General features: G+C 37.5%; 1 protein-coding gene across 4 annotated transcripts; it reads left to right on the top strand.

Annotated features, from left to right (window-relative positions):
* The first annotated feature begins 573 nt into the window (after window positions 1-573).
* Window positions 574-22,634, top strand: LOC103714235 (sister chromatid cohesion protein PDS5 homolog D-like). 4 transcript variants are annotated; one of them, XM_008801420.6, is made up of 15 exons: window positions 574-715; window positions 870-1,041; window positions 2,943-3,146; window positions 3,273-3,454; window positions 4,539-4,665; window positions 4,769-4,966; window positions 8,203-8,253; window positions 8,342-9,268; window positions 10,616-10,729; window positions 15,087-15,172; window positions 15,761-15,812; window positions 15,928-16,014; window positions 16,092-16,135; window positions 21,538-21,612; window positions 21,702-22,634. In XM_008801420.6, the coding sequence occupies exons 2-15, from the start codon at window positions 943-945 to the stop codon at window positions 22,294-22,296; spliced, it is 2,841 nt and encodes a 946-aa protein (XP_008799642.4). In that variant the 5' UTR covers window positions 574-715; window positions 870-942; the 3' UTR covers window positions 22,297-22,634. The 4 variants fall into 4 exon arrangements, with proteins under 4 accessions (XP_008799642.4, XP_008799643.4, XP_088572668.2 ...); XM_008801421.6 differs by having other exon boundaries at window positions 586-715; window positions 881-1,041; XM_088716542.2 differs by lacking the exon at window positions 8,203-8,253 and having other exon boundaries at window positions 586-715; window positions 881-1,041.
* Window positions 22,635-23,058: the final 424 nt, after the last annotated feature.

A 23,058-nucleotide genomic window follows, 5' to 3' on the forward strand; every position in this document is an offset into this window, starting at 1 on the left:
ATTTATTCAGAGAAGAGAATGCAATGCTCCATAAAATCTTTATTTCTCCTAACTGTTAAACATAATCAGAAACCAAAAAAGTATAAATATATAATTATATTTATATAATAATTTATAAATAAATATCAAAAATATTAAATACTTCTTGAATGGTGCTAATTGGTTGAGTTAACAAACTCATCAAGTATTAAATAGTAGTGACCTAGGTTTGGTCCTGCGTTGGTCCTCTGTTTTTTCTATCATATTCCTTACCAAGGACACCAAAAACTTTCAAACTAGTTCCAAATTTACAGTTATTTTTACAATAATATTCATGGAATGCCTCATTTAAATTAAAAAAATCCCAATAGAACAACAACGGAATGATATCATCCCTTCAAGGACAGGGCCGACCATTAATGATTCATGGAGGGCAAATGGGTCATTTCATTGAGGCGGCACGTCCCTTCTCGGACCTTCCCACGCGAGACCCGAAAGCTGAGGAAACCCGTTGCGGATTCGAAAGTCCTCGGTGAAACCGATTGCATAAACCCGGTGAAATCCGTCGGGTCCGCTTAAAAGTCACCCGCCCCTCCCAGCTAGCCCGCAGCACCACTGCGAGCAAGCGAGCGGATCGAAGCGAAGCGAAATCGAGAAGACAACAACAAAAAAAAAAAATAAAGAAAGAAAAAGTAATAAGAGACTTTTTTTTTCGCGAACGAGAAAAAAAATCCAGGTAAATATCACCGAGCTTGGTCCTCCAAGCCCCACCTCTCTCTCTCTCTCTGTCTCCTGGTCGAAACCCTAGATTTCGATTTCTTTTCTTGCTTTTTCGTTCTCTAATCCGTTCTTCTGGGCTCTTGATTCGAGTCCTAACGGTGGGTTTCTAGGGGTTTTCTAGGGTTTCGATGCCCTGAGAGCTTCGGGGGAGGTCGGAGCGCCGGCCATCTTGAACTTAGAGGAATGGCGTCCACGGAGGAGCTGGAGGACCGGCTTCAGGGGGTTGGGAACCGGCTTGCCTCTCGCTCGTCCGCTATCGATGAACTCCTCCCTCTTCTTGATGTAAGCCCTAGTCTCTCCCTTCCGTTAACATTTTATTTCGCTCTCTTTTTCTAGATTCGTTGTTGAGGCCTTTGTTGTGTGATTTATCTGATTAACCTGTTGCTGATTTTTAGCAGATTAGAATGCATGGATTCCCCCGTTTAGATTCACTATTTGTTTATTTTATTAATTAGTCTATCAATTAAAGAAGCAGGGTCCGTGTCTTTCTCCTCCTCCTCTTTTTTTTGCCCCCGAAATTTGGTATAAGTTGGTCTCGTTTCTTCACTCAATGGTTGGCGGATTAGTATGGATGGGTTCCCCATGTTTAGATTCCCATTTGTTTATTCTATGAATCAATCAATTAATTAAAGAAGCAGCGTCGGTATCTTCTTCTTCCTCTTGTTTGCGAAATTTGGTATAGATTAGTCCCGTTTCTTCACTTGTTGGTACTGTGATGTGTTACTTGAAACTTTATTTGGTGTATGATACGTAATTAATTTCAATTTGCATCTGTATTGTTGATTAGAAGTTGGAAGAGATGGTTTTTAGACACCCATGAAATAGTAGGAACGATCACGCGTGAAAACTGAGTGGACTTTTAGTGCATCGATGTAATGAGATTCCGGTCTATCATTATTCAAAATATCTTTAAAAAAATATTTGCATGTTTGCGTGGTGGATTATAGGAAATGAGTTTGGATCAACTTTCAAATCTGCTGTATGGAAAACCTTAATTTTTCTTTAAACTTTTGTTTAGTACTGCATGATAAAAGTCTTTATTCTCCTTCATCTGTGAGGAACTAAAAATTCAGATTGTGAGAACTTATGCCAAGATGCTATACCAAGTGAATTTTATAAAATCAATATGTGAAACTTGCAGTTCTTTATGTAAAAAATGTCTGAATATAGCTGAATTTGCTAGAGAATCCTATTATAATAAATCCAGACATTGCATACATCTTATTTGATTTGTTCAAGCTCTGCATCCATTTTCATTTTCTAGCATGACACCCTCAGAAAAGCAACAAGAATGCTTAATACCTTCATATCATTCTCTCATAAGATCATACCTTTGTGCCATGTGCTCCATGTTGTTTGGAAGCGAGAATTTAATGTGTTAAGTAAAGGATGCCCATTTTCATGGATATGAAGTGGGCATTAGAATTTTTGAAGGAAACAAGAGAAAAAGGATGATGTGGACAGAATTATTGCACAGCCCCACCACAAGGTATAACTGGTTTGGTTGTTTTCTTTATGTTAAATCAAGTAATTATTTCTTTTGAAGTACACATCTAGTTTTGTCAAACATGGTTATGATGAGGAATTGTCCTAAAATTTTCTTTAGATAACAAGGACAGAATCCTGGCTCCCTTGTATTTTTATCAGCACCCAGAAATCATTTATGATAGAAGCTGAAAACTATATTATAGAGGCTGAAAACTACATCAGCAATTTCATTCTTCAAATAAGAGTAAGCAGGCACATGCCTGTCCTTGCTGCGGACTTTATTTTGTATATTCTAATTAGTCATAGTTATAGCTTGATATTGTCAAACTAATTGTCGCCCTCAGGAAGCATGCTATTTTTGTACATTTTTTATTAATAAAAAGCTGACAGACTATTTATTCTTCAACTTGTTTCTCTTTTGCCCTTCCATTTTTTATGTTTGTTGTAATGCTGAATCAACCTTTCATCTACTGTTGAACAGTCTTTCTTTGTAGGTCTATTGTTACCTAAGCAATTATCCGTCCCTTTGCACTTAACAAAAATCAATACTTGCATCTTTGGAATTGAATATATCAGAGTTCAATCACTGCACTGCTTCCTCTTTGTGCATAGTGGTTCTTTTATATGCACCTCACAAGTTGATCTTCCATATACTATGCTTCTTATTGTGACCTTTTGGTTCTTTTAATTCCTAGCAAACTGAGAGCTTTTTAGCAAGAGTGGAACAATCGCCATCTGAGTCAATGTTGAATGCGCTTCGTCCTGCAATGAAGGCACTGGTTGCTAAAGAGCTTATAGGACATGCAGACACTGACGTGAAAGTTGCTGTGGCATCTTGTATCAGTGAAATCACAAGAATAACTGCACCAGAAGCTCCATATGATGATGATTTGATGAAGGTTTGGGAAACATGAGTATTTTTTCTTCTTGAGGCACATCACATTGTTTGAAAATTTAAGAAAAGAATCACAATTTGTGTATCTTGTGTTCATAAGTTTGTCTAACCCTTTTTTATAAATATTCAGGAGGTATTTAGGAGGATCGTTGAAGCCTTTGAAAAATTGGATGATATATCTAGTCGCTCATATTCCAGGAGAGTTTCAATTCTTGAAACTGTTGCAAAGGTTCGGTCATGTGTTGTGATGCTGGATCTTGAATGTGATGCTCTGATTCTCGAGATGTTTCATCATTTTCTGAGTACCATAAGGTGAGGAAGCTTGTTAATGATGCTACTATTTTATCCCAGGCTCCTTGCCCTGCAAACCATTAAATGCCCGCTTAATATAAATTGTTATCCTTTTTTAATTTTTTTTGGAAAAGTACATTTTTTTTTTGCATGTTGGTGTTTGATATCATACTGTGGATGGTGCAGTTGTGTTATCTGAACCATTTATTATTCTAAGGATGAAATTCTGGAGTCCCAAGAGCTGTATAAAACCTAGAAAATTTTTTATCACTTAAATATTTAAATTGCAACATAATGAAATCTTAGGGAAATCATTTTCACCATAGTTATTTTGAAACTGCTGCACGTGTGGTAGTATATATAGATGTTCTATGAGCAAATTCTGCAACTTTATGCTGTTTATAATCTTTTTATCTTGGTTAATCTTCACTTATCGTTGATTTTCTTGTACCCTGATTGTATCTAGAGTAACCTGATGTAAGTATTGATTGAAGGGTGTAAGTTTTACCAGAAAGTTCTTGCTAAATTCTGATAGTTAAGGGGTCATATATCCTGAAAAAATAGAGGTGGAGAAAAAAGTGAGAGGAAGAATTCATCATAAACAGTTGTCATCCAATATCCTGGCCCTAGTAATGTGCCACCTCTCATTCAGGATACAGATTTTTCATTTCCTTTACACTTTTGACCTTGTTTCCAATTTTCATAGTTTATCTTTTAAATTTTCTAGCATTCAACAATTTATAAAGAATTATATCATCACCATGGTCATCAGGACATGTAATGTCCAATTTTATATATATTTTTACTTATATGGTACCTCTATTATCTAGAGTTTGTAGAGCCCCCTCCCTTCTTTCCTTAGGCTTTACTAGGTCAGATATATCTTTTGTTTGCTTCACGTTACTGCTCTTATTTTGTTTCCATTTTATATAAAGAGTTCTATGTACTGTCCTCTCTGTTTGTGATTCAGCAGTTTTAATTTTGTGTTTATTTCTCTTAACAATTGGTTTATCAATTGTGTTTATTTCTCTTAACAATCGGTTTATTAGTTGTGTTTTCTTGTTTATGATGGATGGGCTTTATTTATTTATTTTTTTCTTCTCAGGCCAAATCATTCGGAAAATATTTTTAATTCGATGGAGACCATTATGACCCTTGTATTAGAAGAGAGCGAAGATATTTCCACAGAGCTTCTCACATGCCTCTTGGACACTGTGAAAAAGGATAACCAAGTAATTGTCATATCTGTGATGTTGTTATATGTCCTCTGTGTAATATGCATTGTTAATTCTAATTTTCCTTCTTCTTCTTTGTCTTCTTTTTGGTTGCCTTCAGGATGTGTTGCCTATTGCTCACAAACTTGGGGAGAAAGTGATGAGTAATTGCACAGCAAAGCTCAAACCTTACATGAGAGAATTAGTTAAATCCATGGGTGCTTCTTTGAGTCAATACAGTAAAATTGTTGCCTCAATATGCCAAGAGAGTTCTGATGGCATGGAGCAGAATGATGCAAATGCTTCTGGAATGGTTATGGTGTGCCCATCTTTCCTCTACTTCGTAAATAAAATGTGTTATCTACATGTAACATGATAAGTAAATTATGGACATTGTACACATCTTAGTTTTTGGAACAGGGACTAATCATTTCATGAAGGGAACTGTTTTTGTGTACATGGGTGAAAAGGAGCAAGAGCATGTCTGACTGATATCTTAGCTTAATAAAAGAAAATGCATGTCTAAAACACTACTACTTTTATTGTTGATTGTTTTGGGAAAACGGGGGGGGGGGGGAATCAAATTTCCTTCATTTGAACATTGAAGATGATTATGGCAAGACATCAAGTGAAAGTAGTTGCCTAACACTAGGGCTGTGTTTGGATGTTGAATAACTAACCACCTCTTGAATAACTTTAACCATTAGTATTCACCCCCTAACTAGCTAACCAGCAAATAACTTTATTTGTTGTTTGGTTGGTGCTCCCATGGTTAGTGGGATAAAGTGAAGAAAAAAATGAAAAAGTTTAGAGCTGAGGAGAGAGTGCTTTGGGTGGTTAAAGTTTTATCAAAGGGAATGATTGGTGCTCCCACAGTTGTGGGATGAAGTGTGGAAAAAATGAAAGAGTATAGGTGAGGAGAGAGTTCTTTTGGTGGTTAAAGTTATTTCACCTTCCCCCTGAAATAACTATAACCTAGTTAAGACGTAAGACCTTTTTGGGCCGTCGACTGAACGAGCTCATTCACCATTTTTTGAGTGTTGTTTGGCTGGTTATCTGGATAACTTTATGTTATCCACCCTTTAACCAGCATCCAAACACAGCCTAGGGTATTAAACCTGAAGTATAAAATCTTGCTTTAATTAATTTCTAGCTATCATGCTATATGATGTTAAGAAAAAGAAGCTGTCTGGTCATGCGACAACTTATTAATAAATAACATTTTACTTGTAGATTGGTTTTAAAGAAGTCTTTCTTATTGCAAACTTGCATGCAGTGATATTTTTCTAGTGGTTGTTTTGCTAGTATTGAAACTACAGTACATCAATTCATTTATATTTTGGCCTACCATTTCTTCGATTTTTGTCTTCTTTTTCAGCGGATGGCTTGAATATTACCTTTTTCATCATCTGTTTCATAAAACTGTTCATAGCTTTACTTTTTGTTTGCTGCTCAACAACTACCCTTTACTAAAGTAACAGCCATTCTGTAACCTAACCATCAAAGCTTGGTAGTTCAAAGTGTAGTTAGAAATGAAATGACTGCTTATAGAACTCTCTCTCATTTTTGCTAATCAGTCTAGCATTGGTTGCCAAATGGATTGGTCTAAGATAAGCGCTATAACATTGAATAACATCATGTAATAGTGAGCCAAGTCCAATGCTAGCTGCTTGAACTAGGGTTGTTGTGACCCCTCTGGAATTCTTTTCTACCCAATGACAAGGGCCTTTGCATTTCATTATAGCACGAGCAAGATCTTCCCTAAGACAATGAAGCACTGCTCAATATATTAAAGGTTATGCCCAGAATCTGTAGATTGTCCCTAATGTTCTTGAGTGTTATAGTCGCAACTCACATGATGCAATTTTGGAAATATTTAGTGAAATAAAACATTGTTAATCTTAACCATTCCATACGGAGTTGCCATTTGGCAAAAGAGATGCCTCTCCCCTCTGTGCTTGTATTCTCTATTGTTCGGAAGAGGATGCATAGTGTTGAAACTTGAAAGTTGAAACCATTGCGCACCCACTCACTCCAAAGATCTCTTCGCTGTTCAATGCAGCTTTTTTGACAATTCACTCAGCAGATTACATTGCTTCTCAAGCACCCAATTATTCTATTATTTCCATATAGGTCACATCATACAGCAAATGGTTATTGGTCTAGATGCTTCTTAGTTTCTCCCTACCTTGAGGCCTGTGCCTTTGAACTTTTGCAGCCATCTTTCACTGCAGTGTTGTTTAGAAGTGATTCTTGGAACTAGCCCAGTCATGGTATGCTGAACTGAGCGGAATCGGTCGGTTTAGCTCGTACCGGACCAGTGCCGACATACGACGTATTATTTCGGTTCCATACGTATACCGATGCAAACAGGCTCGGTTCGCACTGGTACATACACCGTATCGGTGTGAACCGGCCTGGTTCCTACCGGCCCAAGCGCGGGCGCCCCACGCCTTGATGGTTTTCTGCGCTGGGAACTGCGCCAACACTCGGTTCCCCGCGCTTGCGTGCGCGGGGCAGCGCGCCCGTGCGGGCGCGGGGCCCCGCTTGGGATATTCAATGCTACTTTGTGGCATTTAACGCGGACGGGCGTGCGTCCGCGGGAGGTTTTTTTTTCTTTTGGTCTTTCGCCGGTACAGTACCGTGCCGGGTGGCAGTACCGTGCCAGTACCGACGCCCACCGGTATGTCGGTACAATTGGCATGGCGAACCTTGGGCCCAATTCTTATAAGAACTGGGGCAGCAGACAAGGGTATTGTTGAGGTGTTCCTCTGAAAAAAATTGCTGGGGAACTCTTTTCTTTTTATTCTTTTCAGTGACATTCTCCTTACCTGTACTAATTTTAACAATGTCAATTTATTCCAAGTTTCTCAAACAAGCTAACCTTGAAGTGATTGAAACTCATCTGTCTGGTCAATGCTGGTGGGTAAGATTATTGGATGATGATAACTAAGTGCTTCATATGATTGCATTTTGTTCTGCTTTCAGTATTATTATGGATAGTAATGTGTTATTTTAATTTCATCTTTTTTGGGACGTCTGAACTTTGGGTATGCTGGAGGTATTTTCTTGATCATTTCATTTTGTTAGGATGCTTCGTTACTATTTTCCTTTTTCTTTGGTTTGTTTCAGCTGTAGCATTGCTACTGCTTGTTGGTGAATGTCATGAAGTTATATACTGAGGTTTTGGTTACATTCCCTTATGTTTTGAAGTTTTTTGTAGTGTCAAATGGAGCCTGTGTCCAGCAATGTCATTTTCATGCTGTTTCCCTCCATATGACCTTTATATTTCATGGATTGTCATGCTCCCGCTTTGCATTGGCATAAGTAAAAGGTATTCATATGTCTGATGCGATATCATTTAAAGGGTACCATATATTATGGGACATCATCAATGGTTACCATGTTACCTGATGTCATTTTCTTATTTGTTTGGGGATAATTTATCACCAGTTAGTTGGCTACTTTTCAACTTTTGTCTTGTAATGGAGTCAATAGATTTGAGATAATTGAATTGTCCATGATTTTTTTAGTGATCGAGTTTTCATGCTTCAGGCAGATGACAGCAAACAATCTGAGAGGACTGTTTCTGATGAGCTGCCTCAGGCATGTAACTTAATATGGCTTGTTCTTTGTGTGGTAAATTATTTTGATAATTGAAGTATGGATGCCAAGCGATTTTTCCTTTATTCAGGGTTCTGCAAAGATGGAGCAAGAAGTAGGTTGTGCTGAAGAAGTTGGTACTGCAGCAGACAAGTCACCTAGATCAGTGATGAGCAATGGTACTGTTCAGATAGGCAATGGCGAATTTGTGGTCGAACAAACATCTCCAAAACAGAGGCTCGAGCGTTCTCGTCGCAACAGTCAGTCCAAAAGTACTTCTGCAGGTGATAGAGCTGATTCAGATAACTTGGAGTCAACCCCTGCAAAACCAGAAAGTACCTCAGACCTTAATGCAAGGAAAATAAGCGACCGAACAGCTGGCCATTCTCGCATTGATGGCGACAAAGAAACTCCTGCATTACCTAGGAGAAAAGGTTGTGGTAAGGAAGCTGGTAGTGCAAAATTTGATGGTCCATCTGGAAAAGTAGCAGACTCAGCTAAGAAAGATGAGATTCAGCTCAATTCTGGATCCGATAATGGAACTGGCAGTCCTGTATCACCAGATCATAGTGAGAGTCCTGATGCAACTCGACCCCGACGGGGTCGACCCCCTAGGTCAAATGTATCCTTAAAGAGAGGTGGTGGCAGTGCAGTAGCTGGCGAATCTTCTTCCCTTTCAGGGCAGAAGGGATCTTTGGGAAGTGGTCATACTCAGGATGAAGCTTTACCGTTGAAAGATGTTGATTCCAAGAAGGAATTAGAGGGTAGCGGTGATTCAGAAGGAAAGTCTTCAAGGCGCTCTCGCAAAAAACATCTAGATAATGCTGATGATGGTGAAACACCAACAACTATAACAGGCGGTTCAGAAACGAAGCTACGGAGACAGACAAGTAGAAAGGCATCCACAAGAAAGGTCACTGATGGCGAATCATCACAAAAACAGTTGAAGTCCAACAGCAAGCAGCAGAAGGAAAAACATAATGCTCAAAAAGATGTAGCTGCAGAACTCAGTTCGAAGGTAGTGATAGAAAAGTTGATAATCCCTCTTTTTGAGTACTTGGTCATATGGGTATATGTACATTGACTCCTTGTCGCTAGCTTTATATGTCCCTCACTTTGCTCGCGAGAGGTTGCTTCCTCTGCCATTCTTGACCTTCTGGGATATGATAGCCTGTTTCTTTTCATGCCATTTTATGTCTCTTCTCCATCCAAGTTCTTCCTTGCAATTAGAATGGCTTCAATTGTTGTATCCTGCTCAGATCTTCTGTCAGTAGCTTATACCTTCTCCATTGGGCATAAGGCGAGTGTTGGGGTTACCCTGTTAAAATGGGAAGTTCAGTTATCAATCCTCATCTTGTTCTTCGAAGTCATTTACCTCTTCTGCTACTACGACATTCTCTTCACAAGAGTTTGTGCAAGATTAGTTAGAACCTTCTTAGTTGACCTATTTGGTGTCTGATCAGAATATTAGTGTTTTTCCCCTAATTTTGGCTTTTATTATCTTTTTATAATTTAGTGAGATTCAGAACTACAATATCATGAACAATAGTTTAATGTTGTGTAGTACATATTGCTGTTAGGTGATTGGACCTGAGTCGTTCACTAATCATTTGGCATTTCACTTGTTTTAAAGATCTAAGTACATATAAAAATAATCCAGACAAGCTTAACTACCCATATGTTTTTCCACATTTCAGTTGGTTTTTCATTAGGTTGTCTTACCTTTTGGTTCCAAACATCTTGCTTATTATATATCTATTTTTTTTGGTTGTTTAAACTATTTAATAACAGGTATGCAATAGTCAATACAAATTGGTTCTGATAATCCTCTCAATGAAAGTCACTCGATAAATTCCTCCAGTAATCATTGCTCAATTATCTTAATCTCACCATTGACCAAACATTTATTATCCCTCTTGGACCTTGTATGGTTTATTTCTTTTGTTTTTCTTACCCTTGAATTTGTAAATCATGTCATCCAGTTATGAGCCTCTCAAATAAACAATTGCATGGGTTATATTTATATGTTATCTTATTTTCTCTTATTTTCTCTTATTTTTGGAGTGCCATCTTTTTTATCATTCTAGATTATGCATCTTTTTCAAAGCTTGCCATGCTATTTGTTTTTCCTCTTACATAGAAAATTAAGATCTTACCATCATAACCTCTTGTAACTACTAGCGGTGTCAGAGGCAAAAAGTCAGCAGTTGATAGGTTCAACTAATAGGAGATTCATGATGCCACACAGAGAAAATAAAGACGAAATTTTGATTGCATAGGATGTTTGTATATTATTTTATATGGTAAATTGGTTCGTTGTATTCTTTGGAAGGATTATAATTGTTCTGCTTCCTTTTTTTTTCAGGAAATGGTTTCTTCACCAAAATCTGCTTTGAAAGCTAAAAGTAAATATCATGGCAATCTGGAGGAGAGCACTAGTGCAAAAACTAAGAGAAAGCGAGGTCGAGGAACTGAAGAGGTACTGAGAAGCTTGCTAATAAATTGTGGCATTTTTGACAATCCTGAAATAATTACATCTTATTCCTATATGGTTGGTAAGTCAGTATCATATACATTGCTATATATGTTTCTGCCCATCCCTTGCAGCATAGCACACATCGTTTGTGTGTGGCTATGATTGAGGATCATGAGGGCTTCACTTCCCAGTGTTCCTTTATTTGCCAATGTCTGGATTCCATAGGATTTGCATATTTTGTCATTGGCTATTTTTATCGTTCATTTAAACTGGTACGTGGAAATGCACCTTGGGCGATTCATTCATCTCTGATTGGTTACTTAGGTGATAATAGAGCACTATAAGGTTCTGCAGTGTGAATTGTTTCATATCTTGTGGCATGTTAAATTTGTGCATCATGGGGAGCATGTGACATTTATTGGTGTGATAGATTCAGTAGCTATTTCTGTCTCCGAAGATAGAAGGGAAAATATTGATGCATTTCCTAGGTATGTTGGTACAATGTCATTGTGAGATTCTGTCTCTTAAGGTTTGCCATTTGTGTGAAAGGAGGAAATATGAAAGGTAATTTTTGTTTTTTAAGCTGACTGACAGTAATTGTTAGACTCTCTCTTTTTTTTCCTTTTTTCTTTTTCCTTCGCGCCTGCTGGGGGTGGGGGCCCGCTGGGGGCGGGGAGGTTGGCAAGCACATGGCCTTTCACCCCTTGGAGAGGTCTGTTTTTCAGGGTGTTTGTCTGCTTTCATGTATGCTGATCATGTTTGTTATTTTAGTTTCTGTGGTTTTGCTGTGCTCATTAAGATTTTATTCTGTCAAAAAAATGAAGGCTTTCTTTGTCATCGATTATTTCTTCTATATGCATTTGGGATATCCTGGGACTGAGACTAATATTTTAGTTATGCCTGTATTGATTAGCATTGTCAATAACTTTATGCTCAGCTCGAGTGTTATCTAGAGTGGTGTTCTGGTCTTTGGATTTAGGACTCTGGAGTGCCTAACTCTGTAGTTTGATATTTAGAAATTCAGAACAATAGTCTGTGTTTAATCTTTGTTCTATATTCTCTTTCCTTCCTGTTTTCTCTCTCATCCTCCTTTATTTTTTGTATTTCTTTTGCCTTTCTACTTTATCCTTGGCAGCTTGCATGCTGCCAAGAGCTTCCTCTTTCTTTTAATTTCTCAATTTATTGCATTTCCTTTTTTTGTAAATATTTTCTTTATTCTCTTTCATATACATGCAGTGACTTAATCTGTTGCATCAAACAATACAAAATGTAGCAGCATCTTCTTAGTCCTGCCTCTGACTTCCTCTTATCTTTGGGCTGCTGTTTGTTCTTGTGACTAACTTTTTCCCTGGTTCAACTTGAAGCAAATCAGACATGCTTTCCACAGGTCAAGCCATGATTTACTCTAAAATCTTACTCTCCCTACCTCCTATTTCAAAACCTCTTTACTATTTGAATCTAGTGGTAAGATTTGATTGCCTATGTTGAATTTTGTGGAGAGTTTTAATGCAAAGTTTTGCATAGAGTTCCACAGTCTCCAGGAGCTTCTAATCACTAAACATGTTGGTTCTTTAGATATATGTTTAGTAGAAACTCTTGAAAAGGGCAAGATTGTTTGAGCAAAAAAATATATATGCTAGTGAACTAATGGCTGCAGTTAATGCCCTGTGAATATGTCTTCCTTCAGTGAATTAAAAATTAAATATGGTATATAGAATGTTAATGAATATTAATTGGTAATACATGTTATCATTGAAAGTTTTAGACATCTTATATTGTCAAATCCTAGTAGTATGGGCTTGACTATGATGGAAGAAATATAGGCTCCTAAAATGTCATTTTTTGCTAATACTCTCTGTTATGTTTTGCTGTATATGATTGCTGTCCAATGCATGGGGTTAGCTCTGGTATCATACTGAGAGGGATCACTTGCTGACCACAATAGCAATTATCCAAGGTAATGTTTGCTGTACTACCTCGAACCTACCAGATCAGAATCGGTACAAAAACACTATTTGGGTCAACACCGACCTACGGTACCGAGGTGAACCGAGGTGCGTACCAACCCATACTGCCTGATTTTAGATGGTACCATGATAAAAAGTGTGAAAAATGGCTCGGAAGATGTCTCGGTATGGGATGCGTATCATACTGACTCGGGCCATACCGAACCAGTAATGTACCAGTTTGGTGTTTGGTACCGAGATTATTTCACATGTTTTTTAGTTTAATTCAAATGGCTTTGATTATAATGTCCCATAATGTAAAGTTGAAGAATTATTTAATAAATATCAAAATATATGTAAAAAAATTGTCATAACATAATATTATTCAAGTATCTTGTATTTTGTGGGAATTGTGTATCTGAAGACTTTTTAGTATAATTTATACTAGCATGAGTTTTGATGAGGTGGTAGAGATGTACTTGTAAGTTGTGTAAAAATTATTGAAAGGAAGCAACTAATAGCAATGATATTATTTATAAAGGTTTGGGTAACAACCAACAAAAAAGAAGCCCAACAGAACCAACGTTTTTGTTGGGGGCCCGGAACTATTCTTTTTGGCCTGTATTTGATCAGTGTCATTTAAGCACAACTCAAAACACGTACTTAAATGTTTAGGGATGTCATTAGGTTAATTGAGAGTTACTGTTTCTTTTACCGAAAGGAACCTTTAAATTTCTGATCTTTTTGTTCTTTTCCCCACCTGTGCTTAAAGATATCAGATTATAAGAATCACTCTTTGTATACCAGTGAGCCTTAATGTTACTATTCCTCAGTGATGAGAGAGGTTGTACTAATTCAACACCGCTGTTAGATGCTTCCGTGGATTTTGATTTTCCTTTCAAGTGAATTAGAAAGGCCAAAAGAGTTCTACAGGGAACTGTAAGAGAGTAATACTGGAGGCTTGAACTTCCTGTTGCAAATCCTTGGATGGAAGTTGCATAGATTGTTTTAAGGAATGGCTTGTCGGATCACACAGGTTGATGCAACTAAGGCCAAGCAAAGGGCTTTATTTGACCTTGTTTTTTAGCCAAAGGTCATATATTTTGCTTTGGATTTAGTTAGGTTATCTTGGAGTATGCAAGGAATTTTTTTTTTTCTTTTTTAAGTTGCATGGATTGTCTGGGGGGCTACTAGATGCTCATTTATAGGGGCTTATTTGTTTTTCTCATCAGCATGTTTTGTATAAAGACATTAAAAGAAGTTAGTTTTGGTGCCAAAAAATTTGTTTTCCAGTTTCATTTTCAGAGACCTATTTAAACTAAACCAGCTATTATGTTGCACTCCAGTTCCATCAAGAAGAGATAAGTTGGCTGATTTAGATGCTGATTGGAAGTCCTACTACATCTTAAAGGAGACTCCTAGTGGAATGATGGTCATCTTGATTGCTATAATATGTTATGACTCTCATGATGCGAAGGAGTGCCTAGTCCATGGTCCTACATCTTAGAATCCGGATTTTTGATCTTATGGTTCAAATTGAACCATTTTAATGTTGCTTTATCCAAATTATGGATCATGGGATCCTGACAGTGTTGCGCCTTCTTGTATATGCTTTTACATATAATCCTTTCCACTTGTCTCATAAGTACGTTGACGTGATTTATGTAATCTTTTTTTATTAACCTTCATTGAGTTCAAGCCTGAAAAGGTTTGAGCAAGGTTCACCATCTTGGTACCACACTGTTGTAGTGTTGGTATGCCTCGTGCAGGGGTTGGTTTGGCCTATGGAGACGCGATACACCCTCTGTACCGAGTCTCAGTCCGCTTCTGAAATGTTATGACATGCCTGGAATGGGGGCAGTATGCTTCGGTACAGTGAACCATAACTCTAAGACAGTTTCATGTTGAGTATTGTCTTTGGTTAACACTTGAGATTTTATTTGAAACCATAGATACATACATAGAGATAGCTGCCCTTAATAGGAATTGTTGATGTATGCGGAGAGGAGGCAGAGGAGAGGTGACAGCTCGCTTCTATTATTTGGGAGGGCTATTACCTGTTATTGGTTTATGGACATGGATACTGAGGTGAACTTAATTTAAAGTCTTGCATTCCTTTTGTCATTCTTTTGTGTTTTTGGCATTCTCATGTGCAAATTGTTGCATTCCTTTGGTCTCCCGTTTAAACCAACTTTTTTTTTTTTTTTTTTGAGGAAACAATAGGTAACAGGTGCTAGAACATTTAAATCATATTGAAATTGTGGTTTGTTGAATATTTTTTTTCTCTACTTGAATCTGTTTTGTTATTGTTTCTTTTTGTTTCTTCATTTGATTTCTTACATTAAATAATATTTTTCTTGTATCATTTGTTGAGCCACATAGTCCTTTCATTCTTCCTATTGTGTTCTTCCCAGGGTTCTGACACACCAGCTCAAAGTGCAGTATTAGATGGGGGCCTTGTTGGTTCCAGGATTAAAGTATGGTGGCCGGATGACAAGGCGTAAGTATCCCATGATCTCAAATCTTCTATTAGTATGACATAATCCTGTTAGTAGAGAGGCAGCATGTTCTCGACAGATGTTAGATTGTGCTTGGAGATTCTTCTTGAGATATGTTAAGCACATTTTTCCATAATTTACACTTATAAAAATAGAAAATTTTACTATTTTCTTATAGACAGCTTTGTATTGCTATCATGAAGTATAAGCTAGCTATTCGGAAAATGAAATGGTAATTAGCTTCTTTAACTGGTATGGTCTTTATTCTTGGCATTTGCTGTCCAGTCTTTTTCAATTGCTACGAGGTATGGTATGCACAGTATGGACTGTTACAATCTGGTGTTATGAAATGATGTTGTTATGTTTACAAGCATGCAAATACTACCCCACTATGTTAAGATCACTGACTTTAAAATGATGCTAAAATAATTTTCTCAAAAAATTGGTGAACGAACATCAGGTGTCTGATGTGCTTGATTTTTTTACACGCTGCAGTTTTTAAGGAAGTTTTGTATCTAAGTGATACTTCGTCGCTCTTATGGGTAATTGTCATATTGGTTATTATTATTTGAACTGCTTTTATTCTGCAGGTTTTATGATGGTGTTGTTGATTCTTTTGATCCTGTTTCAAAGAAGCATAAGGTAAAATATCAGACTTATTAGGTAGATTTTGAAGTTCTGTTTTTCCTGATCTTGAATGAAACTTTATTTATGTCATTTTTATTATTTGTAATATGCTGAATTTGTGTTTATTCAGATTCTTTATGATGACGGTGACATAGAAATATTGTTGCTCAAGAATGAACGCTGGAAATTTATTCTAGAGGATGCTGGCAAAGTTGGGGTGAGTTGATATGGATTACTGGCATTATATATGAAATTATGCCCTGTATTCTAATTTATACTCATTTGATGTATCAGGGACTAGTGAAAGATATTTCAAGTCCTGATGCTTCTCCAGAATTGTAAGTATTGCTTTTATTTGAATATAATACGTTTCTTGAGTTGGTGGCAGTTTTGGTGCATGTTTTCCTCAAGTATAGTGGTATTGTAGATATACCTTTTTGTTTTTCTTTAGATTGGCCAAAACAATAAATTAAGACTTTTAAAATGTTGATCTTACTAGTGGTCGGAAGAACATTTTTCTTGTAGGGTTAATCTTTCCATCTTATTTATCAGATCGAGTTGTTCATCCAACATGCTCTCCATTTCTTCCCATCCTTCTTCTCCGGACTAGGTATTCCTTTAAGCAGATATTAAGCCATTAGTAACAAAAAGTGGACTAGTCTGCACTTGTTGATTCATACATGATTTAGGAAACAGAAGGATTCTGTGTTCTGTCCTAGACCTATCAGAAGAGGGATGGTGTTAAGGTCTGGTGGCAGTGATTTGAAGGAAATAGGTGTCCCACTAATGAAAATCAGAAGTGATTAAATTGGTCGAGTATATGGGTTCTGATCTAGGGAAATATTTATTTGTATTGATTTTCTTTTTAAAATTTTGGGTCAAATTATAGGCTGAGGAAATGCTTATGTGGACGGACTTGTAGAATAGATTACTAGATTTTATTTAGAAATATTGATGTAGCATGAATTTGAACTGTGCATGTGGTGATGAGTTTTAGATACTCAAAAGGCAAGAAAGTATATGCTGCAGAAGGTCGAGACTTTTTCTGTATTGAGAAACCTGTTACAGCAGGGGACAATTAGAAGGAAGAGAAAGGATGAAGATGAAGAATAAGAAACATAGAACAATGGAAGCATAAGAAGAGTAAAGAAGCCTGAAGGAGGCTAAGGAAAAAAGCAGTTATGAAATTTACGTTCTTGCAAATCAACCCAAGAATTAAACTACAAAACTCTCGATGTATTCAACTCAAAAACCATAGTTTTAATAAAATTTAAATTGTCACCTACTGTATCCTTAATTCAGGACCCTTTTACTGTTGTACCGCTTAAAATCAGTATTACTAAATAATTTGGACTCAATCTTGAAAGACAGAAATAGATTACAGCCGTTGAAAACATTGGATTTTATTTATGTTATTCTACTTGCCATCCCGATGTGGGTTCAAGGTTCCATCACATCATCACACCAGTTCTTTCTATTATTTCCTATGTTGTGTGATTGATGATTTGCTAAAGGGCATTTTGTTGTGGGGTCATGCTTTCGTTTTAATTGAGAGAATTAGGTAGAACTGATGAAGCGGCATGTTGGTCTTAAAGGTTATGATTGCATAACATGGAATCTTTTGTTATGGTCTTTTAGCCTGCTCTCGTTATAATCCAGGCACTCATTATTATCTCTTGTTTCCCTATCTTCTCTCAAGGGCTTCAAAGCAAGCACCTATGGCTTAATGGCAAGTGTCAATGCCTTGAAAGCAAGCACCTATAGGTCTTCAGACTGGCTTGCTCAGGGTTAAATATCTTTTGGACCAAAAGCCTGCCTAGAAGTGCATTTGGACCAAAAGCCTGCTATCCAGAGCCATCTTGATTGTTAGATGCTCGTATACAGATGTGGTGTGAAATACATTCATGGTTGCCAGATTTGGAAATAGGATGATAGTTGTTTATTGTTTGTTGTCACAGTTCTGTATAAGAATGAAGTTGGCAGACAAAAACAGAAAAAAGGTTGAAGGAAATAATGCTAGGGATTTAGGAGTTAATGGTAGAATTAAAGGGGGGAGAGATAAGTTCAATATTTTGTAAATTTATCATCCAATGCCGGATGTAATTTGATGTCTGACTTAGAAGTATAAAATGTATAACAAAATAAGGTGAAAAGGGTTCTTAAGTATTAAAAGTTTGGAAGATGATGACGTGAACTTAATCTGTGAGTTGTTGTTATTGTCTTGCATTTTAATGGTTAAATCTGTAAATGGGCATGTGACTATTTTAATGAAGTTTTTAGGGATGCATGTACAAGCGAGATCTATGGAACTTAGGTTCGAAATTCTTGTTACAATGATGATGCGACGATGGGAGTTTAGGTTGTTATGCAAGCTGTTACTGTAAAATTCTGACTGTACTTATTGTACATACAATTAAACTGAAGAGGAGAGGGAGGGCAAAAGAAATTAATTTGAAGGACACGTGGAAGGGCAAGAAGGGAAAAATAAGGTCGTATGAGAAGGGTAAAAAACAAAAGGTAAAAATATCGAGATATCCAACTAAGATTAGGGATCAATTGACTTCTTAAATTTTAAAATGGTAATCTTATTTTATTTCTTGTTTCATTTTTTTTAGTTTTGAAAGTTGAGATTTTTTTGGTAGGTTTTTTGGTTTTGAAAGAAAGATATTTACCACCAGCATTAGCATGGATGGTGCCACCTCGCGCCATTGGCGAGAGCACAGGGGTCCGATCCCAGGGATCATCCCTTTTCAGGGATTATTTCGTGTTGAAGCTCACCCCCCCCCCCCCCCCCCCCTTCTCTCAAAAAAAGAAATGATATTTATAACTGAGAAAATTATACTTAGTTTCTAATTCCATGATTTGAGGGATTTTGGGGAATTTTTTATACTACTAAAACCCAAGTTCTTTAAATTAATGAATTGCATTTTCAAAAAAAAAAAGAAAACCACAAAGTATCATGATTCTTATAGCATATCCAAATGCAAGTTTGGGAATCCTTACCAGGATCAACGTTAAACAAGTGAGACTGTGCCAATTTTCTTAAACCTAACCTGACATAGTTGTTTTGGTGAGGTCCCATATTTACTAGTTCAACTTTGTGTCTACTGTGGTCTGACTGGCTCAAATCTTTTCCTCAAAATTCCCTTCATAAATGATGTTACCTTTTTTTTTGGAAGGCCCATAACTCATCTTCTGTACTCGTGAAGGAACATTCTTAGAAGTGAAAGACCTCTCACCCTCTCAAATATAGTGTTCTACTCTTCCACCTAATTTATTTTTTTTATTGTAGTGAAGCAATGGTTGGGGATCCAACCTGCCAATTCAATCCATGTTCGCACCACAAGACTTGCCACCTTCCTCACTGGTGAATCGGGTGTTAGCAAACAGATTAGCCTCCTTCCCACCAAATCTACTTCTCCGTTGGCTGATATTTGCATGCGTCTAGCATCAGAACCCTTATGACTGCAATTTTTAGTTGGATGATAGCAACATTAGTCAGTGGTCTTTGGAGTCCAGATATTGGGCCAGAGGGCTGTAACCAGTGAGATCATGGGGCGTGGTTAGAGTTCATGGAGTCGTCGTATGGTTTGAATGTCGTTCCATCGAAACATCTCTTTGGACGGTTCAAAATGGGTTTTTCAGATGGCTGGTCATAACACAGCCCAACTCTTTTGTATGACCGGTCAGATGAGTTGATTAGTTTGACCCAGTGAAGTTTTAATAGACTACGATGTAAATTTGTCCTGGTTAAACTAAATTGTCCATCTATATCTATTATCATGTTAATATCTTTTTGCCACAATTTATTTATGATATCAATTCAAAACGGGACATTAAACTTGCTAACCTCTGTACCAACAAGGACTCTTTGGAAACAGCAAATTTCAATAGGGGTGTAAAGACTGGAACCTCAACAAATTAGTCCAACCTAGGGTTAAGAAGGAGAGCAAAGTGAGCCAAGATGGCTGAAATTGGTGATGGCAATGAGGGAGAGCATAGTGATGAGCAGGACATTGCTGACCATCATTAGTCTGAGCCTGAGGGTGGCTGGATGTCAAATCTCAGTTAATTGGCGCATTGATGGCGCATGAGGTGAAAATGAAGGCCATAATGAACAGATGTCAACCTGAAGCTGATAGGGAGCTGGGGATGACTCAACATGCTATTCCTTCTGTCTTGGTGGCTCTTATTTATAGTGTTTCATATAAATTGCATTTTTTAATTTCACTTAGTGGGATTTTTGTATAATAAAGAACAGTCTTCATGATGCATTTTGCGTAAGTGGTCACATGTGGCAGTGATGCAAGGAATAATCTGTTTCTTTAATACCACAGATTTCACATTTGTCCCTTACTGTTCTTTGCATGCCAATGTTTCTATCATCTGTGAAAAGCTGTCACATTGTCATCTGTTTTAGCTCTGCGAGCATGTTAATAATTGCTGTGATTACTACTTATATTTTATCTGAACAACATGCAGCTTTATACTATTTCTTGACTGTTATGCAGCCTTATGGTTCTATTTTTAATGTCTATGACAACTCAGGCATTAATGCAAAAAGTTGAGGCTGACAAAATTAGCATGGGGATTTTTATTTTATTTTATTTATTTATTTATTTATTTTTTTTGGGGGGGGAGCGATTTGGAATAAGTTGGGATTTCCAAATTGGAGGTTCTTGTTCAGAAAATGGATTTTAAGGGTTTAAAATTTACACTCATAGTAGAGTATTGGAGGTCACCTTTGGATTTTCGTGAGATGCCTTCATGTACCTTCTGAGTCTGTCAATAAGATAGTGGAATTTTCAAAAATTATGGCTTCATGATTATAGAAGAAGGTAGAAGATGATGAACCAATAGACTGAGTTATTCCATAAGCATGAAGTGGGAGCCTCAAGATAGAAGGCAAAATGGGAGTTGAATGACAGAGAGGAGGAAGATTGGGGAGTTGAAGAGTACGAAATGGGAGGAGAGGGTGAGATTATGTTGCTCACCAGTCAGTTTGAAAGGATAGCGAAGATAAATGGAAAGGGAGTTTAGAGAGTAAGAAGAACCAAAAAAGAATATCACTGTTGATGAAATTATGAAGAAGAGGGGAAGGTGCTGTGATTTTTGTGCTTCTTGTCATGTGCCTGCTTTGGAAATTTTGTTTGATCTTTGGTAATTGTCTTTTGGTTTGGCAGTTCAGCGTTTTCATCTCTGGCTTCTGCAGTTTTGTGTTGAAGAATTAAATGAAAAATCTGATTCTAGCTTGACCTGGATCCAGACCAACTAACCTTGGGATCCATGATTTTGTAACAAATTGGACCTGGTTAACTAAATGAGTTAGGTCAAGTTCAGATCTCTTATTGGGTTTAATCCAGATCAGCTCTAAGTTTTAAGGGTTTGGCTTGTATTTTGAATTAATTTTGTGAGGTATAGTCAGAGGACCATGTGGATCTGAGTGGTTTTGGTACTAATTTTCCAAGATAGGTCACTGTCTTAACTAGAGTTTGTCTTAATTTGGGACACCTGGCTTGTGGATATGAAGATACATGTCGGTTTTGAAGGGGACGAAGATGAAGATGATGATTTCATTTTCTTTTGCACAATCTTAAGGCCCATTGGCGGTTTTTTTTTAATATCATATTTTTTTCTCAATTGTAGATTTGCTGGCTTGTGATTTCTGTACACTTCTGAGTATTTTGCGTCGTTCCAAATTTGATATTTGGTCTTTGATATGCTGGCTTTCTGATTTTAGGCGACGTGATAAAAAAGCAAAAACAAATTCGAGTTCTGTTCCAAAACAGTTGAAGATGGAGATGCCACGGATAAGGTAAATACTTCTATCCATTTCATTATTGTGTGTTATGAACCATTTAGTAATAATGGATCTAAAATGGTATCCTGTGTGTTTTTGGACAGTGGTGCAGAGCATAGCAGTATTGGAAAGCGTAAAGGTAGATCCAAAGGTGGAATAACAAATCCTGGTAAGCTGTTTAGCGACGGCAGTCCTGGAAGTTCAGGCAAACCAGAAGAGAAGGCCCCAAGCAAGTACAATGACGACACCCCAAAGACTGGCAATAGGCTTAAGAAGGATACTGGTAGCATGTCCAAGGATGACACTCCCAAAACTGGTGACAAGTCGGGGGATGATAATCAGAAAACTGGCAATAAATCCAAGGATGATCTCCCTAAATCAAGCAGAAAGACAAAGGATGACACCCCCGAAACTGATAGCAAGCAAGAAGATGATATGATTGGTACTGGTGGCAAGACCAAGGAGGCAGGTAAAGGTAAATCCAGTGAAGAAACTCCCAGAAGTGGGCGGAAATTCAAGGGCTTATCTACCAGTCGTAAAACTGGGGATGAGTCCAAGGCAAATGGTACGTCCGAGAAAGGAAAATCAAAGGGCCTAGAGATTGAGACTACTGCCGGAAAGGTGCACTCAGATTCAGTGGAGGCACAAGAAAGTGGGGCCTCAGCTGGGAAGAAGCGCAGAAGAAGGGGTCAAAGCTGAATTGTTTTGTGCTGATATGTGTTTATGTTTGCTCTTTCATTCTCCGGTAATTTTCTTTTTACTGCCACAGGTAGGCATTTCCTTTCCGTTTTGCATTGCAACATAGCAGCTGCCTATCTGGTAGTTCTGGAGCTGGTTACTGTGAAGTAGCTGACAGGTATTTTAGGAATTATGACGGCTTGTAGTCTTTGGCCTTGCTTTGTTTCCTCTGAAAGAAAACATGTTACAAGCCTCTAGTAGCTGACATTGATGCTTACCCTTTTAAAAGTTCTAGATGGTAATGTAGGTTGTTACTGGCGATCTATTTATATAGTTCATTTTGGAAAATTTACAAGAAATCGTAATTGTTGGTTACCACTCACTGCACCAACAGCGGTGGTGATCCAGTTCTTGTTGGTGTTTTTTTTTTTTTTTCTCTCGTGATTCTTGTTGGCAAATGTGGTTCTTATCCGTAACGAGAGTTTAGCTCCAATTATAGAGCGGCTGGAAATGGTTGTATTGGTTTCGGCAATTGTTTATATGCTGGCATGGGCATGGGACATGTGATATCGTCTGGACATGGCAGTATTTTACCAAATTTATACGTTCGGTTGTGGTGCATTTGAAATATGTATCACATAACAATGATGCTCGTATCATGTTGTCTCGTAATCTTACAGCTATGATGCCTGTCTTTGTTTCTTCTTGTTGTAAGTTAGACATGGTCAAATGTTTTTTTACCAGGTGTAGAAATGAAGCGCCCTCGTCCGCCGGGTTTAGAAA

The sequence above is a fragment of the Phoenix dactylifera genome, chromosome 2, assembly GCF_051530095.1.
Source record: "Phoenix dactylifera cultivar Ajwa chromosome 2, Ajwa_hap1_PhDact_Kaust_v1.1, whole genome shotgun sequence".
NCBI classification, from domain to species: domain Eukaryota; kingdom Viridiplantae; phylum Streptophyta; class Magnoliopsida; order Arecales; family Arecaceae; genus Phoenix; species Phoenix dactylifera.

Bases quoted from the DNA above. Each gene is read 5' to 3' on its own strand.
- LOC103714235 (XM_008801420.6), top strand. From the start codon at position 943: ATGGCGTCCACGGAGGAGCTGGAGGACCGGCTTCAGGGGGTTGGGAAC. The intron at 15,813-15,927 runs GTAAAATATCAG...GTGTTTATTCAG, and splicing joins CTGTTTCAAAGAAGCATAAG to ATTCTTTATGATGACGGTGA. The intron at 16,136-21,537 runs GTAAGTATTGCT...TTCTGATTTTAG, and splicing joins CCTGATGCTTCTCCAGAATT to GCGACGTGATAAAAAAGCAA.